At 54.8% G+C, this 17,500-nt stretch overlaps 2 protein-coding genes across 2 annotated transcripts in view; one reads left to right on the top strand and one right to left on the bottom strand.

Moving 5' to 3' along the window:
- cog5 (component of oligomeric golgi complex 5) overlaps window positions 1–17,500 on the top strand; it is a 33,276-nt gene that overhangs the window by 581 nt on the left and 15,195 nt on the right. The window contains exons 2-8 of the mRNA XM_084486330.1: window positions 268–407; window positions 950–1,007; window positions 1,658–1,712; window positions 1,806–1,875; window positions 4,314–4,434; window positions 12,939–12,990; window positions 15,527–15,668. Coding sequence (XP_084342456.1) covers window positions 268–407; window positions 950–1,007; window positions 1,658–1,712; window positions 1,806–1,875; window positions 4,314–4,434; window positions 12,939–12,990; window positions 15,527–15,668 — 638 coding nt within the window. The remainder of the gene's footprint in view (window positions 1–267; window positions 408–949; window positions 1,008–1,657; window positions 1,713–1,805; window positions 1,876–4,313; window positions 4,435–12,938; window positions 12,991–15,526; window positions 15,669–17,500) is intronic.
- On the bottom strand, window positions 7,563–11,446 carry LOC311367303 (G-protein coupled receptor 22-like). The gene is made up of 4 exons (XM_084486127.1): window positions 11,306–11,446; window positions 10,381–10,513; window positions 9,901–10,047; window positions 7,563–9,695 (listed from the first exon to the last, which is right to left on the bottom strand). Exons 2-4 carry the CDS (start codon window positions 10,489–10,491, stop codon window positions 8,586–8,588), a joined length of 1,368 nt encoding a protein of 455 aa, XP_084342253.1. The 5' UTR covers window positions 10,492–10,513; window positions 11,306–11,446; the 3' UTR covers window positions 7,563–8,585.

Below are 17,500 nucleotides of genomic sequence, written 5' to 3'. Positions count from 1 at the left end.
GGGCAAACAGAACAAAATAGACAAACAGAACAAACGGTATAAACTCTAAAGTGGCCCTGGCCCAGTTCCAGTTCTTCACAGTAGATTAGAGCGTGTAACGTCAGTGCACCGTCCTCTCATTAGAAGTCAGTACTTAGGGTTTTGGTGACGAGGGAGGTTCACCTACTTGTTGGGTTTCTAAGGAATAGCAAGAGTCAGTTTCCTGAATTCTTCCTCGTCATTGAAGCGTTGAACGTTGGTTTATTCCCGGAACCTCCCTGTTCGCAGAGTGCTACGTGGACTTCCTGACGGAGAGCTTTGACGTGAAGACGTACACGGCCCAGGTCATCCACCATGCGGTCATCGCTGAGCAGCTGGCCAAACTCGCTCAGGGCATCAGCCAGCTGGACCGGGAGCTGCACAGCCAGGTAGACGCACACACATGCACGCACACGCGCGCGCGCGCGCGCACACACACACACACACACACACACACACACACACACACACACACACACACACACACACACACACACACACACAGCAAGGTACGCACACACACACAGCCTGGTATGCACGCACACACAAATGCAGACACACACACACACACACAGCCTGGTACGTACGCACACTCACACACACACTCACACTCACTCACTCACTCACATATATGGAAAGCACTTTGCAGACGTATGCATTTAAAAGTGTAATCGTGGTATATTTGAAATTAATCGACTGACTCCATCTTGTCCTACCATCACGCTGTTACTGACTCCATCTTGTCCTATCATGACCCTGTTACTGACTCCATCTTGTCCTATCATGACCCTGTTACTGACTCCATCTTGTCCTATCATGACCCTGTTACTGACTCCATCTTGTCCTACTGTTACTGACTCCATCTTGTCCTACTGTTACTGACTCCATCTCATCTCCTGCCGTGTGTCCATGTTCCCGCCCCGGTTGCCAGGTGGTTGCTAGGCATGAAGACCTGCTGGCCCAGGCCCCTGGGATAGAGTCACTAGAGGGTGAGTCTCCTGCTCTGTCTCACGATACCTGCATGTCTCCTGACTGACCACCAGATGGCACTAGTGTTAAAGCCTAATTAAATGGCTTTAAATGCCATTTAATTAGGCTAATTAAATGCATGTTTTGCCATGCATCTCTTCAAGTTGAAAATAGGTTTACTTCCTGTAGGCTTATTTTTCTAAAACACTCTAAATAGGATTTCAAATTGAAATCCACACATAAAATGTTACAAATGAAGAAGACAGACAAAGGTTTGTTCGGAGCAACAGTTGGCTAACAGGCAACGAGTTTGACTTAGTTACAAAGTCCTATAACGATGAAGAAAACTTCAGAAAAGAAGTAGCGTTTGTGTTGTTGTTGGGAGCGCATTGTGGCTCAGGAGGTAGAGCGGGTTGACTGGTAACCGGAAGGTTGCTAGTTTGATCCCCGGCTCCTCCTAGCTGGGTGTCGAGGTGTCCCTGAGCGAGGCACCTCACCCTAACCACTCCCGATGAGCTGGCTGTCGCCCTGCATGGTTGACTCCGCCTGTCGGTGTGTGAATGTGTGCATGAATGGGTGAATGTCAGGCGATATTGTAAAGCGCTTTAAGTGGCCACGGGTTGGAAAAGCGCAGTATAAATGCAGTCCATTTACCGTTACTGTTCATCAGGGGTCCTCCAAATGATGCAGACCAGGATCTACGCTCTTCAAGGGGCCGTTGACAGGTATGTCCGTCCCCCAACGCCCCTGGTCTCTATAAATACACCCCGATAAAGCTCCAGCCAGCCAATCACAGCGTGTGCTTGTTCCCACCCCAGGATGCGGTCTAAGATCGTGGACCCCTACAACAAGATTGTGGCCCGGACCACCCAGCTCGCCAGACTGCAGGTGAGGTCCAGCTCCTTGAGCTCCAGCCTGTACCGGCTGGGTGCTGGGCTGTGGACTGGGTGGACTGGGATTCTGTCAGTTTGTGATCGTTTCATAACACACTCGATATCTGGTGCTGAGCGATCTCTCCATTTACAGTCGGCTGGTGAAGGCGTGCAGTGTGTGTGTGTGTGTGTGTGCGTGGGTGCTGCTGCCTGTTCGCGCTCGTCCGTGTGTGTGTGCATGCTTGTTCTTGTCCGTGTGCGTGCACGTCCGTGTGCATATGCGTCCTCATACGTGTGCGTTCTCTGGCGAGCATCCGTGTGTGTTTGGGGATGGAGCCTGTAATATAAACCAGCACTGCAGTAAGGAGAGGGGTCTAAGTTATGTGCTCATACTGGTTCAACAGGAACATTATTAGCATTGCCTGTTGGTGCATGATTCTGTATCGTGTGTGTGTGTATGTCTGTGTGCGTGCGTGTGTGTGTGTGTGTGGCTGGGGTCAGGCTGAGCTCCAAATGTCACATCTGAGCCGTGATTGTTATGACGTGACCCAGCAGGGGGTCTGTCTGTGTACTGGTTCAACCGGGCTTTGCAAAATAAGAGTCACGCACCAGAAACATGTGTTAAGGTGACCTGACCTTTCTTGATATGAGAGAGGGTCCGTCTGTTCCTCCCCCCCGGGGTGAGGCTGATCAGTGACGATCACATGATCAGTATGTAAGCGATACACAGTTGCCGTGGCTCCCATTCCATCCTCCGTTATTTTTACATCTCTCTGGGAGTCAGCCCTTCATCGTGACCGCTAGAAGAGGCGGACGCTATCAGGCTCTACAAAGTGAACCCCAATCACTGCGTTTGTCATGTTGAGTCTATTTTAAACTACTCTATAGTGTGTACTGAGTGTTCATCATAGCAGTGAAGCAGTGCGGCAAATTAACACACTATGGAGTCCGTTATGGAGTAGATCCATAGTGATATAGTGAACCTCTTTTGGTCATCCATCCATCCCAGGAGCCGTATGTGGCTCAAGATGTAGAGTGGGTTGGCTGGTAACCGGAAGGTTGCTAGTTCAATCCCCGGCTCCTCGATGTGTCCCTGAGCAAGGCACCTCAGCCTACCTGCTCCTGACGAGCTGGCTGTCGCCTTGCGTGGTTGACCCCGGTGTCGGTGTGTGACTGGGTGCATGAATGGGTGAATGTAAGGCAATATTGTAAAAGTGCTTTGAGGTGCCACTGGTTAGAAAAAGCAGGGTATAAATGCAGTCCATTTACTGTTTGTTCACTGAGCGTTTAATGGACATCTGAAAGGCTTCAAGCGACATCCAGGAGCGGTTACTTCAGTGTCGTTGGTCAGGGGCGGCGAGCCCGTCCTCCGGCCATTAGAGAGTTCAACGTGCTGTGAAGGGCTCTCGGCCGGAGCGCTGATGGATGTGAAACGACAGTGTGATAATAACACGTTTATTATTTTTCAGTTGAATAATCAGACTGATAGGATTCATGGATTATTGTTTGTGGCTTCGTCCAACTGGAATCGATGAGAGAAAAGTGAATTAGCGTTTGACTGCAGCGGTGGTCGAGTGTCACCGGTCTGAGTGTCCCTGGTCCGGGCCTGAGTGTCTCTGGTCTGAATGTCCCTGGTCCGGGCCTGAGTGTCACCGGTCTGAGTGTCCCTGGTCCGGGCCTGAGTGTCTCTGGTCTGAATGTCCCTGGTCCGGGCCTGAGTGTCTCTGGTCTGAATGTCCCAGGTCCGGGCTGAGTGTCACCGGTCTGAGTGTCCCTGGTCCGGGCCTGAGTGTCTCTGGTCTGAATGTCCCTGGTCCGGGCCTGAGTGTCTCTGGTCTGAATGTCCCTGGTCCGGGCCTGAGTGTCTCTGGTCTGAATGTCCCTAGTCCGAGCTGAGTGTCTCTGGTCTGAATGTCCCTGGTCCGGGCCTGAGTGTCTCTGGTCTGAATGTCCCTGGTCCGGGCTGAGTGTCTCTGGTCTGAATGTCCCTGGTCCGGGCTGAGTGTCTCTGGTCCGGTCTGAGTGTCCCTGGTACGGTCTGAGTGTCTCTGGTCTGAATGTCTCTGGTATGGTCTGAGTGTCTCTGGTCCGGATCTGAGTGTCCCTGGTCCGGGTCTGTGGTCCGGGTCTAAGTGCTGGTCCTGGTCTAAGTGTCTCCGTGTCCCCCCAGGTGGCCTGTGACCTGGTCCTGGTCTCAGTGTTTCTGGTCCTGGTCTAAGTGTCCCTGGTCCTAGTCTAAGTGTCTCTGGTCCTGGTCTGAGTGCCTCCGTGTCCCCCCCCAGGTGGCCGATGATCTGGTCCTGGTCTAAGTGCTGGTCCTGGTCTCAGTGTTTCTGGTCCTGGTCTAAGTGTCTCCGTGTCCCCCCAGGTGGCCTGTGACCTGGTCCTGGTCTGAGTGTCTCTGGTCTTGATCTAAGTGCTGGTCCTGGTCTGAGTGTCTCCGTGTCCCCCCAGGTGGCCTGTGACCTGCTGCGGAGGATCATCCGCATCCTGTTCCTCAGCAAGCGGCTCCAGGTACAGCTGCAGGCCGGCAGCCGGGAGATCACCAAGGCGGCCCAGAGCCTCAACGAACTGGGTAGGAACCAGAGACTCAAACTCACTGTCTCCACGCAGAGCCTTAACGAACTGGGTAGGAACCAGAGACTCAAACTCACTGTCTCCACGCAGAGCTCCCCCCCCCCCCCGCGCGCCACGCGGGTCAGGTCCGCTGTGTGGGGGTCCGAGGTATGAATATGAACCTGAGGTCTGGTGAACACGAGTCGTGTTACGTCGGTCCCTGTTAATAATGCATCTGTTCGGTATAACGAACAAACATGTAAACGATGGTAGATTCAACAGCTACCGTGACGCCGTCAATGAACGGGTGATGTTCCTACGCTGCTGCTCTACCACAGATAACACCAATGACTTGTTATTAACGGGCGAATTACACACGTAGCATGTAGCCATGACAACAACACGGCCACCAGAAGTTCACCCTGGTATGTTTTACCGTTTATGTATTTATTATTGGGGCAAATGTGCTGCCCCGCTGCCCCGGACACCACCCACCTGACAACCGTCCACCTCCACCTAAACTCCACCTGATTCCACCCAAATCTCCGACCTACCTCCATCTCCTCCACCACAGCTCCACCCTACCTCCTCCTTAACTCCACCTACCTCAACCGCATACCTCCAACCACACCTCCAACCTAACTCCGCCCCCTACCTCCATCCAGACACCACCTTAAATCCACCACACCTCCACCCTTCACCTCCACAACACCTCCACCTTAAATCCAACCTATACCTCCCCCCTAACTCCGTCCAACCTCCACCCTAACTTCACCACACCTCCACCCTAACTCCACCCTTCACCTCCACCTTAACTCCAACCTATACCTCCCCCCTAACTCCACCCTATACCTCCACCCTACCTCCGCCTTAAATCCACCACACCTCCACCTTAACTCCACCACACCTCCACCCTAACTCCACCCTATACCTCCACCCTACCTCCATCCCCACCTCCGCCTTAAATCCACCACACCTCCACCTTAACTCCACCTTTACTCCACCACACCTCCACTCCACCACATATCCCCGTCCCACCTCGACCCTATACCACCACCGCGCCTCCTCAGAAACGCAGTGCAGTGCACTGCAGGTGTTTTATAGATCACCCTCACGCCCCTAAACGTGTGCAGCATAAAGCTGCATTCTGTAAATAGCTACCCCCTCTCCTCCAAGGACACGGGTTGTTATGAAGTGTTCCCGGGTGCCCCGACTTCCTTGGCAGGGCTGGTGGACGGCCCCGGCGAGGGCGGCCTGACCTTCCGTCGTCGCGGCAGCAGCGGAAAAAGCGATATTGATGAGTGCTGTGTCACAGCTAGCGGCCATCTCTGTGCTATCGCTACGCCAGTGTTTGGCTTATGGTCCGCCAGTGGAGCGTGACAGCAGGGCTCGGGGAGACCAGTGTTTTAACCCAGCCCCGTTGTGTGTGTGTGTGTGTGTGTGTGTGTGTGTGTGTGTGTGCGCGTCTGACTGAGTCTATCTGTGTGTGTGCGCGTGTGTGTGTGTGTGTGTACATTGAGAGTGTGTGGTGCACAAAGCAATCATTCTACCTTTTTTGTGCAAGTACAAACAAACACACACTTGTGCGGGTACACACACACACACACACACACACACACACACACACACTGTGTTGCCTCTCTTCATCTTGGAGGCAGGGAAAGTGAAACCTGTTTCAGCTCGATTCTGAACTCTAGGCGATGAGTTCTAAGAAGGAGGGGGAGCTGTCATCCCCATAGTAACGGCCCACACCAACTTTGTGCTGGCTAGTCTGGAGTTGTCACGTAAGCGTTCACAATGCTGTGTAGTGAAGTAGGGCACACACCTGAGTGTTATACTATACTATAACTGTCCCAGAAGTTAACCATTTCTTGGACACGGCCGTCCAGGCAGAGCTCCACACTCACCCACTTGTTCAGAGTTCACCTAGACTCTGCAAAACCGTTCACCTAGACTCTGCAAAACCTCCCCCCTTACCCCTACCCCTTACTTACTTATTGTATGTTGTACGTCCTGGCACTTAATGTACGCACTTATTGTATGTTGTACGTCCTGGCACTTAAAAGTAGTACTTAGCATTGTGTAGCATCTTATCCTAGCTATCTGTGTTGGATGCGGGGGAATGGGTTATGATCCTAGCGATTGTTAGTGCTTGGCACTTGGTTCTATTTTCTGGCATTTGGCAGTGACCGCAGCGACCGCAGCCTGGTCCTAATAAAGACACCAGCCGAAGGTCAGCCTAGGGCAGATAAGACTCGAGTGCCTCTCATCGGGCTGATTCGGAGCGGCCCGCTCATTAGAGAACGCTCTCAGGACGTGCCCTGTGTTATGATCCCTTCATGATCGGGCGGCACGTGGCTCAGGAGGTGGTACGGGTCGGCTGGTGACGGAAGGTTGCTAGTTCGATCCCTTGCTCCTCCTAGCTGAGTGTCGGGGGTGTCCCTGAGCGAGACACCTCACACTACCTGCTCCTGAAGCTGGCTGTCGCCTTGCGTGGTGGACACGGCCGTCGGTGTGTGAATGTGTGTGTGTGTGTGTGTGAATGAATGGGTGAATGTGAGGCAGTATTATATACAGCGCTTTGAGTGGACACTGGTTAGAAAAGCGCTGTATGAATGCAGTCCATTTACCATTGACCATGAGGACATGGTCTGCCTGGCGATGGTATTGATCTGGGCGCCCAGGTGGACCCCCCCCCCCCCCCCCCGTGTGTGGTGACCGGTCCAGCCCAGGACTCTCTCTCTCTCTCTGAGAGACCCCCCTGGTCTCTCTCTGTGTTGTGTGCGTACTGCAGTGCAGTGAGTCCTTCTACGTTCGTTTCACAGAAGAATTCAGGATGCAGGGTTTTGTTGTGTTTCTTTACTCCCATGACAACGTGGGTAATGTGTTCAAATAAACGGTACATTTCTATGGAACATTTTCACAATATTCATACGACTTAATCGGCATCTTATCACAAAGTTCACGTCCCTGTTGAAAAGATCTTTTGAATGTTCTGTCCCTCGGTGTTACCGACCCGTTTTCAGAGCCTTTCAGGTATTTTGTTTTTTGATTCTTGACCACGACCCTAGTTTAGGGCCACATGTCCGAGTGACGTTAATTATGGCGGACGGGGTCGTGCCTTTGACCCTTTTGACCTTCCTGAAATGTCCTGCACTCTCATTATTATGCAACTCACGGGCAGGACCTTCTAGGTCCGGGTGAGATCCTGCGAGAGAGCCGCTCTCAAACCCTCCAGCACATAGTTGCACATAGTATCTGAGCCTAAGTGCTCGTCTGTGTATCTGAGCTCCTCTACTTTACCCTCAACTAACGGTTACCTCTGATAGCAAAGAACAAAGCCTGAGGTTTCTGGCGTGTCTGTGGCATGTCGGGCCTCTGTGGAACACAAATAGATAGTCTTCTCCTCATGAAAGAAAGAATCATGGCGACTGAAACGATGCCTAGGAAAAGCAAAGTGTAATGTGTTGATGTGATCACCTGACAGATGGAGAGGGAGTCCCTACTGAGAGCTGTTTGGAAATAGACTTCACGTGTTTCTATCACTGGCCAAACATGTCTACTGGGACACTGCCACTGAGTGCACTGCTTTATCCTCATTCAATACAAAAAGTGGACAAATACTATTAAATACTATTAATGAGTTCAAGAACTGTACATCTGTTACACACATTGGACTCATTTAGGAAAAACCAAAGAACGGACATCACTGCAGTTTAGAGTAAAGGTTCCTTACTGTAGTGGTGCTGACGCCAACCCACAACACCACCGATAAATACTCATTATCTCCCTAAATGAGCTGTGAAGCCCGCATATAGCCTATTGTTCTTTTAATCGTGGTACTAATTAATACAGAAGTCAGCTCGGTTTATTGCTGCAAAAGTATGTCTCAAACATCTACACAAGCAACTGCTGCCAGCCCCGGTTCACACGCGAGGGTGAATCTTCCGGGGCGAGATCTCCGTCAACGAACGGATCTCGCAAGCTTAACCTACGACAAACGAGAGCTCAAGATAACGTTTTGTTTACACCTGGAAGTTTTTTTTTTTTTTGCAACCACATTTTTTTAAAGGAATTTGCCCCTCCTCCTCGGAAGCCCGGGAGTCTCTACAGATCAGTCACCGTATTCCACAACGTTCCTCGTCTCCCCCCCCCCGACGTATCCCAGAGTCACTCGACGTTCTCCGAGGAGAGGCACTTCTGTCGGGCCTCGGCGTCCTCGAAGGTCACCTTCTTGTTCCTCTTGGGGTCGATCCAGGAGTTGTGGATGACCACGTTGTTGGGCGTGGGTTCGGCCTCCACCACGGACACCACCCTCTTCTTCATCTTGCTCTTGAGCACCTTCTGGAACTTCTGGCGCGTGAAGGCGTAGAGCAGCGGGTGGAAGATGGTGGTGCCGTACGCCATGACCAGGAAGGCCAGCCGCAGGCGCGCCGTGAAGCCGCTGGGGCCCGCGCTGAGGATGACGGTGTTCAGCACCGTGATGGGCGTCCAGCACAGCAGGAAGGTGGAGATGATCAGGAGGGACATCTTGAAGACCCGCCGCTGGCGCTCCCGCCGCTCGCGGTGGCGCTTCACCGCCCTCCGCAGGGCGATGATGACCGACACCGAGGCCCTCATGCCCATGGTGGCTCCGGCGCCGCCCCGGACCCCCGTGCTGCTCTGCGACGCGTCCGTGGACTCGGCCGCCACAGTCGCCGTGGCCGCCGCCGCCGTGGCCGCCGCCGCCGGGGTCGTCATGGAGATGGCCTTCTTCCTCGGCGGCGGCTTCTTCTTGGGCGGGTTGTGCTGGAAGCGCGTGCCGATGCGGATGTTGAGCGCCTGCAGGATCTTGTAGTAGGTGACCAGCATCACGAGCGCCGTGAAGAAGAAGATGGGGATCTGGGCCAGCAGGTGGTAGTACAGGCCGGGCTCCGTGGAGTGCTCGTCGGCGCGGGCCGCCCCGCCCGCCGTCGCCGCGCCGTTGGTCCGGTTCGCGGCGGGGTCCGGCCCGGCCTGGCTGAAGAAGAAGCCCACCTCCATGAAAGGCACCAGAAAGCTGAGGCCGGACAGGGCCCAGATGAAGGCCAGCAGCGCCACCACGCGGCCCATGGTCAGCATGCGGTTGGCGGGCCGCACGGAGATGTCGTAGCGGTCCACCGTGATGGCCAGCACGTTGGCGGCCGTGGCCACACTGGCGAAGGAGACGCAGGCCTCGTGGAAGCAGCTGAGCAGGGCCGTGTCCGACTCCAGGGGCAGCAGGATCACCACGGCCGTCAGCGGGATGCAGCCCACGCACACCTGGAGGGGGAGAGGGGGAGGAGCGAGGCCGGGAATGACGTTAAAGGTCCCATGTTATACCACCAGGTATGTGACGTCACTGGAGGCCGATTTTCAAAATGGCTTGTAATGGCTAATCACACTCAAACCTGGTGGTCTAATATGGGACCTTTTAATGCGAAAGAAACCCCAGAGATATTGAGGAGTTGGGGGCGCTGGGACTCACCAGCACATCCAGCACGTGCAGGTTCATGGTGACGATGTTGGAGACGGAGCTGACCAGGTTCTGCTTCATGCAGTACAGCACCAGCACGGTGAGGTTGGAGCTCAGGCCCAGCACCATCTCCAGGATGAGGAGGCTGGTCAGGGAGACCTGGGGGCGCACAATGGTCAGTCAGGGTGGCGCAGTGAGATAACCGGTTCAGAAAGTGTTGTGAGTCATCCATCTGGTTCTGATAATCACTAACCAAGGTGTACTAATAATAAGCAGAAGCTGTTTGGTATAAAAGACTCCTACCCCCTCCAGGCACTTCCTGAGTTGGAGTGCATAAGTTTGCTTCTTTGATAAAAGTGCATTTCTTAGCAGTGGTTTTACGTTAAGTTCAGACGACAACCGATTTCCAATCCTTATATATAAACCTAACCCGACCTGATCTCAACGTGGCCTATCGCGTCATATCTGAGTCAGAGTGTGATGCGGACGTACTTGGAAGCTGAGTGGGTAGACGTCCATGTCTGCGCTGTCGTCTTCCCCAGTGTCCAAGACGGTCAGGTTGCTCATGGTGGCTGCTAAGCTCAGCACCGGGGAGATGTGCATCCTCCTCAGGGGCGCTGGGGCGCTGGGTAGAGCAGGCCGGTGTGGGGAAAGGACTCATTAGCAACGCCAGTCAGAGCGAGCCTTGGCTGCAGCATGCACCTTTTCATAATTTAGCGGGTTATGTGTGACATGTTGGATATAACATCATTATTGATGTTGCCTGTTGGTGATTATTAAGACACACATTATCAACTGTGTCTATTTGTATCTCTGGTAATACTGCTTGTCTTAATAGTTTTAGTCAATAGCAAACTTTGAATGTTTGGCTTGGCTATGAGATTCGATTTGTAGGATTGTTTAGGGTTATTTTTGTCACAACTTGCAATCATTTCAATTGTAAGTTGTATAGATGATGGGAGACAAACAGGGGTGACTTTCCATCTGTGGGCTCTGAATAGCCCAGACCTCCCCCATAATGAGTGTACACTAACTCTGAGGAGCTCACCCTAACGATGGAGACCTGCGGGCCGCTGAGAGGAATGTACACAATGGTTTAACCATTGTTAGGCCTTCAGACCAGACCTGGGCAATACATGGCCTTCTAGAGAGCTGTAGGCACTGGATAAGTTCCAGTGATGTAGAATCTATACACGTTTGGAGTAAAACATTCAAAATTTGTGCGAACAGCAAAATATGGAGTATCTATTTTTAAGCGTGGCTGATAAACTCGCTGCTTTTCAAAGTCGGAACTTCTCAGTTCCTGTCCCATGTAAACATGTGCGTTGTGTGCGGTGTGTGTATACGGTGGATCATCCTGATGGATGATCTGCGATGTTCCAGGAGGGCTTAAAGGTGTTTACTGTGTTGAACTCACCCCTCATCCCAGTGGACCGCTATCCCACTCGGCAGAGTTTGGAGGAATTCCCGCTAGCCAGCTGCACCCGACCCCACCATCCTCGTGAGGACCGTCGACCCGAGGTGGTCGTGGTGAGACCCAGGCTGGGCGTTCCTCTCCTGGGTCCGCTCCTACTCCTAATCCAGTCGACTCAGTCTACAACACGGACGATGTGTTTCCTCCACCTCTGGTCTCCACCAAACAAGGGCTAGAGGGTGGGGGTGAGAGCTGATTGTGAATTAGTGAGAACACTGAAACCGGTCCCTCCCTCCCTCCCCCCTCTCCCCCCTCCTCCCCCTCTCCTGGGCTGTTGTACAACCGGATCAATGCTCTCTTTCATTAGCTGCTGTGTCCCGCTGTTGTCCCCTTATCACCCGGCCTGAGGCCTCCAGTGTGTCCCCTTCGTCGTCTCTCCCTCCCCCCTCCGTCAGCTCCCTGTCGTCTCTCCCTCGTCTCTACCTCCTCTCTCCCTCCCCCCTCCGTCAGCTCCCTGTCGTCTCTCCCTTTCGTCTCTCCTTCCTCTCTCCCTCTCTCTGTCGTTTCTCCCTTCTCCCTCCGTCAGCTCCCTGTCGTCTCTCCCTCCTCTCTCCCTCCTCTCTCTGTCGTCTCTCCCTCCCCTCTCTGTCATCTCTCCCTCCCCTCTCTGTCGTCTCTCCCTCCTCTCTCCCTCCTCTCTCTGTCGTCTCTCCCTCCCCTCTCTGTCGTCTCTCCCTCCCCTCTCTGTCGTCTCTCCCTCCCCTCTCTGTCGTCTCTCCCTCCTCTCTCCCTCCTCTCTCTGTCGTCTCTCCCTCCTCCCTCCGTCAGCACCCTGTCGTCTCTCCCTCCTCTTTCCCTCCTCTCTCTGTTGTCTCTCCCTCCTCTCTCTGTTGTCTCTCCCTCCCCTCTCTGTCGTCTCTCCCTCCTCTCTCCCTGCTCTCTCCCTCCTCTCTCTGTTACTCCCCCCCCCCCCCTCCTTCAGCTCTCTGTCGTCTCTCCCTCGTCTCTTGACCGTCTCCATCATCTTTTATTTATCCACCTCTTCATCCGGCCGTCCTCCTCCTCCTCCTCCTGGTCTCTCCTCCTCCTGGTCTCTCTTCCTCCTCGTCCCAAAGCCTGAGCTCCACGTTATAATCCACCGTATCCCGTGACTCCCGGGCGTCGCGCCACAGAGATGCAGGGAGAACGTGGATCTGCGGAGCAGTGTGTTCTGTGTTCTGCCTCCCCGGAGGTCCTCTGAGTTCAGCACCTGAACCCAAGTTCAGAGCGCCCCGGTGGGGGTCACCGGCAGGGGCAGTGGGCGTGACCCTGTCTGACCTTCACCGCTCCCCCGCGCCTCAGATAGAGAGACAATGGGTCCATGCAGACCGTGACATCATCTCAGCCACGCGGCTGTCGCCAGCGGTTACGCCTGGCCCCCACCCATCGCCTCGCGCATTACAGACCTGAGGGGGAGGAAACGCATGGGAAGGCGGCTGGTAACTATGGGTTACAACTGGTTAACCAACAGGAGGCGAACATCACAGCCATCTCTGCATCTTCTTCGTGTGTGTGTGTGTGTGTGTGTGTGTGTGTGTGTGTGTGTGTGTGTGTGTGTGTGTGTGTGTGTGTGTGTGTGTGTGTGTGGCCACTATAGTCATTAGCTCGGTCTGTGAAGCTCACGCTAGGCCCCTACAGGCATTAGCCCGGTCTGTGTAGCTGATCCATCTTGTTGTCTTCACTTTGAATAATTAAGTAGTACTTGTTATTGACGAGTAGAACGTTGGAAATGAAGAGTACAGTTTTCATGTATCCTAGATTAATTGGATAGCTAGATTCACTCACTAGACTCTATTGAATAGAGCTTGAATTATTAGATTCACTAACTAGACTAGTGGATAGGCAGAATAATCTGATGGTTGAATCTCCCACGAGGTTCTAGTGAATAGAGCTACGTACGTTCATTCAGAAGGTGTGATTACAATCACGTGTTGCAAATTATCATAGGGTTTTGTGCGTGTGTGTGTGAGCGTGTGTGTGTGCTGCACGTGTGGAGCTGTGTGTGTGTGTGTGTGTGTGTGTGTGTGAGCGTGTGTGTGTGCTGCAGGTCAGGAGCTGCTCCTGTGTGTCTGACTGACTCTGCTCCTCATCACCTGAGAACCACACGCTCTCCGTCGCTCTCGTACTGAACGGGCTGCGTGGATGTGAATTAGTGACCACATACACACACGTGTACGCTGTACTTATAACGAGTGAGTACACACACACGCACGCACGCACCCTCTGTTCATGTTAATGAGTGAGTACAGACACACACGTGTTATACACACACACACACACACACACACACACACACACACACACACACACACACACACACACACACACACACACACACACACACACACACACGCTGTTGCTGTCCGTCCAAGTGTAAGCAGACCCAACCCCTTGGTAGCGCCCAGTCCACACAGCACCCCCCTCACACAGCACTCACCCCCCAGCACCCACCCCCCAGCACCCACCCCCCAGCACCCACCCCCCAGCACCCACCCCCCACAGCACCTACCACAGCACACACCCCACCACACACCCCACCCAGCACCCAACCCAGCACCCCCCACAGCACCCACCCCACAGCACCCACCCTCTAAAGCACCCACCCCACAGCACCCACCCCCCAAAGCACCCACCCCACAGCACCCACCCCCCAAAGCACCCACCCCACCCAGCACCCACCCCACAGCACCCACCCCACAGCACCCACCCCCCAAAGCACCCACCCCCCACAGCACTCACCACAGCACCCACCCCCCACAGCACCCACCCCACCCAGCACCCACCCAGCACTCACCCCACAGCACCCACCCCACCCAGCACCCATCCAGCACCCACCCCACAGCACCCACCACCCCACAGCACCCACCCCACAGCACCCACCACCCCACAGCACCCACCCCACAGCACCCACCTCCCCAAAGCACCCACCCCACAGCACCCACCCCCCACCCAGCACCCAGCCCGCGGTGGCACCCTGTGGTCCCCACTCTCTGCTGGCGCGTGGCAGCGGGCAGGTCTTTACCTCGGGAGGCGGGCGGCCGGTGCGCCGCTCTTGGCACTCAGACGGTGTAAATCCCGCTCCTCTCCTCGTAGCGCTCCTCTCCTCGTAGCGCTCCTCTCCTCGTAGCGCCGGCTCCCCGTGCCGCTCCTCTCCCAGGTGGCTCAGAGCCGCTGCTCCTCGTGTCTCTGGCTCCTCCTCATGTCTCCCTGCTCCGCCTCGTAAAGCACTCCTCTCCCAGGTGCCTGAGAGCCGCTCCTCGCGGTGTTTTGACTCCTCTTGTTGTGATTAAGCTGCTCCTCCTCCTCCTCCTCCTCCTCCTCAGACGGATGGCGGTCTGCCCTCCAGGGACGCCCGTCTCTCGGACGGAGAGGCTCGGGTGGAGGAATCACAGCTCCGAGTGGCAGGTCACTCTCCCAGGAGCGAGAGAGAGAGAGTGTGTGAGGGAGAGAGAGTGTGTGAGGAAGGGAGAGAGAGAATGAGAGGGAGAGAGAGAGAGATAGAGAGTGAGGGAGGGAGAGAGTGAGGGAGGGAGGGGACGCTTGCTCCCCTGCTCGCGACGATGTGCTCTGTTCCCTCTGCTTTATCTCTCTGCGATGGTCCGTCGATCTCTCTCTCTCTCTCTATCTCTCTCTCTCTCTCTCTCCCTCTCTTTTTTTTTTCTCCCTCTCTCTCTATGTTTGCTCTGTGACTCTCTCTCTCACTCTCTCCCCTTTACACCTCCGCTGCTCACTAATTGGTTTCAGATCACGGCTTTAACACTCCTGCACTGCCAGCTTGTTCCTGGGCTGTCGTCTCTCTCTCTCTCTCTCTCTCTCTCTCTCTCTCTCTCTCTCTCTCTCTCTCTCTCTCTCTCTCTCTCTCTCTCTCTCTCTCTCTCTCTCTAGCCCTCTCTCACTTTGTATCTCTTTCTCTCTTTCCCCCCTCTGTATCGATCTCTCATTCTTGTTCTGTAACTCTCTTTCTCGCTATGTATCTCTTTCTCTTCCCCCTTCTCTCTCTCCCTCCCCCTCTCTCTCTCTCCCTTCTCTCTCTCTCTCTCTCTCTCCCTCTCCCTTCTCTCCCTCTCACCCCCTCTCTGTCTCTGTCACTCTCTCTCCTCTCTCTCCCTCCCCCCCTCTCTCTCTCTCTCTCTCTCTCGTGTCTCCGTACCGCCACGCTCCCCTAAGTGTGTTTGCCCTCTTCAGGGCAGGCCTGCAGGGTAACCGTGGCGATGAGGATGCTAATGGACGCGTCCTCTTCCTCCTGCACATCTGTCTGTGTTTGCAGAGGGAGGGCAAAGGTCAGCCACCGGGGGGATATGCGGGGAGCAGTGTGTACCGCGCTCAGGTCGATTGTGCAGCCACCTTCACTTTAAGGCATATTACACCTTGTTCCCCTAGTGGCCATTAGGGGAAGTCGGGGAAACCTCAGAGGCTGGGGAAACCATGACGACGCAGCGGAGATGCTTTCTAACCGCTGCCTGGACGGGGGGAATGGATGGCAGAGCTAAAGAGAAATGTATTCCATTTAGAGTGCGTTTCCATTGAGTTGTCATGGTTCCCCCCCGAATATTCTAGAAGGTTCCTCCACCCGAGGCACCACTATGGCTGCTAGGTGGACGAGCTCTGCACAGCAAGGAGGGGGGAAAGCATCTTAAAGAGGATTGGTCCAGAGTCGACTTAATGATAATAGTGTCGCTGCGTTGATGGGGCCGCATCGCTATGGGAACATCTCGTGAAACCATGGCAGCCGCGAGCGGTGGCCGGGTGTCTCCGCCGTCTCCGTATCGGCATGGCAACCAGAGACGGAGACGGGCGGGATGGGAAGCGGGGTCAGACCCGAGTGGTGGCAGAGAAGATTGCGTGTTGCATTAGTGTGGTTCAGACAGTACTCCCCGTCGGCCTTAGTCTCGGTCTCCCGACGTCTCCACCGAAAGACATCGGCACGGCATGGCCGAACTCTAGTACGGCAGATGACATTTGTATCGATCAGATATCACACTCAGGGAATATTACCCAAACAATAAATGGCGTGGCGTGTGGAGGACTGGGGGCCGTCTGTGTGTGTGTGTGTGTGTGTGTGTGTGTGTGTGTGGGGGAAGGTGTGTGTGTGTGTGTGTGTGGGAGGGTGTAAACAGAACCCCCCCCCCCCCCCCCCGTCTGGGCCTGGATGCAGAGCTCTGGTCCCTCCCTGCCTCATCGCTCAGACCCCTGTGTGTTTATCCAAGCGGAGGGGAAGCAGGGGGATGCTCTCCAGCCTGCTTGTGTGTTTTGATGCTGACACACGATCCAGCCCGGATTGTGTTTTATTTATCTCCCTGTGGCTCCCCTCTCCCCGATAGCGAGGGAGAGGGGGAGGGGGAGGGAGGGAAGGGGAGGAGAGCAGGGGACACGAGGGGGAGGAAGGGGGGGGGGGGGCAGAGGGAGAGGGGAAGGGGAGAGGGGGAGGGAGGGGAGTAGAGGGGCAGGAGAGAGAGAGGGGGGAGGAGAGGGAGGGACGCTCTTCTGTGTTGCTCTGAAGGGAGGGAGGAGAGAGAGTGGTTTCACACCTCAGATAGATGTGAGCATCGTAGAGAGCGATGCAGACGGCCATGTAAATGTTTAATGCACGCATTTATACTCCTCAGCGTGCCTCGAGATGCAGCCTGTGGGACCCCCCGCGTGCTGCTGGACCCCCCAGGGGAGAGACTCAGTGGAGCGACTCTAAACACCCACATGGGCTGTGGGGAGGGAGGGAGGGAGGCTTCTGGGTACGGCCAGGAGGAGGTGTGGGTTCTGGGAGGGAGGAGTAGGAGGACAGAGAGAGAGGGAGGAGAGAGGGGGAGGCAGAGGAGGAGGGAGGGGGAAGGAGAGAGGATGAGGGAGGAAGAGAGAAGGGAGACGGCAGCGTCGATGACCTCAAGGTCAAGGTGTCGGCGTTGGATAATGTCATGTGCGCGCGTCATCCGTTATCCGTTATGACTCACTCAGAAAACCTTCACAAGAGAGTTTCCTCATAATTATGAATCCATCATACATCAGCTATATTGCAAGTGCGTCACCCCCCCGCAGATATCTGGATCCCTGTACAGTGTGTGTGTGTGTGTGTGTGTGTGTGTGTGAGATGCATCCGAGCGCTGCACCGGCCGACCTTGCGGCGCCGGTCCCGAGGAAACACTCGCGTCCTTGATGGAGGCGGGG

The sequence above is a fragment of the Micromesistius poutassou genome, assembly GCF_964030765.1.
Source record: "Micromesistius poutassou genome assembly, chromosome: 22".
Classification (NCBI taxonomy): domain Eukaryota; kingdom Metazoa; phylum Chordata; class Actinopteri; order Gadiformes; family Gadidae; genus Micromesistius; species Micromesistius poutassou.
This window is presented reverse-complemented; position numbering and strand designations above follow the sequence as displayed.

What these genes read in the sequence shown, in the direction of transcription:
- LOC311367303 (XM_084486127.1), bottom strand. Translation starts at nt 10,491, where the DNA reads ATGCACATCTCCCCGGTGCTGAGCTTAGCAGCCACCATGAGCAACCTG. An exon ending in TCTACCCACTCAGCTTCCAA is followed by an intron (nt 10,048 to 10,380) that starts GTACGTCCGCAT and finishes GTGCGCCCCCAG; the next exon opens with GTCTCCCTGACCAGCCTCCT. An exon ending in TGCACGTGCTGGATGTGCTG is followed by an intron (nt 9,696 to 9,900) that starts GTGAGTCCCAGC and finishes CTCCCCCTCCAG; the next exon opens with GTGTGCGTGGGCTGCATCCC.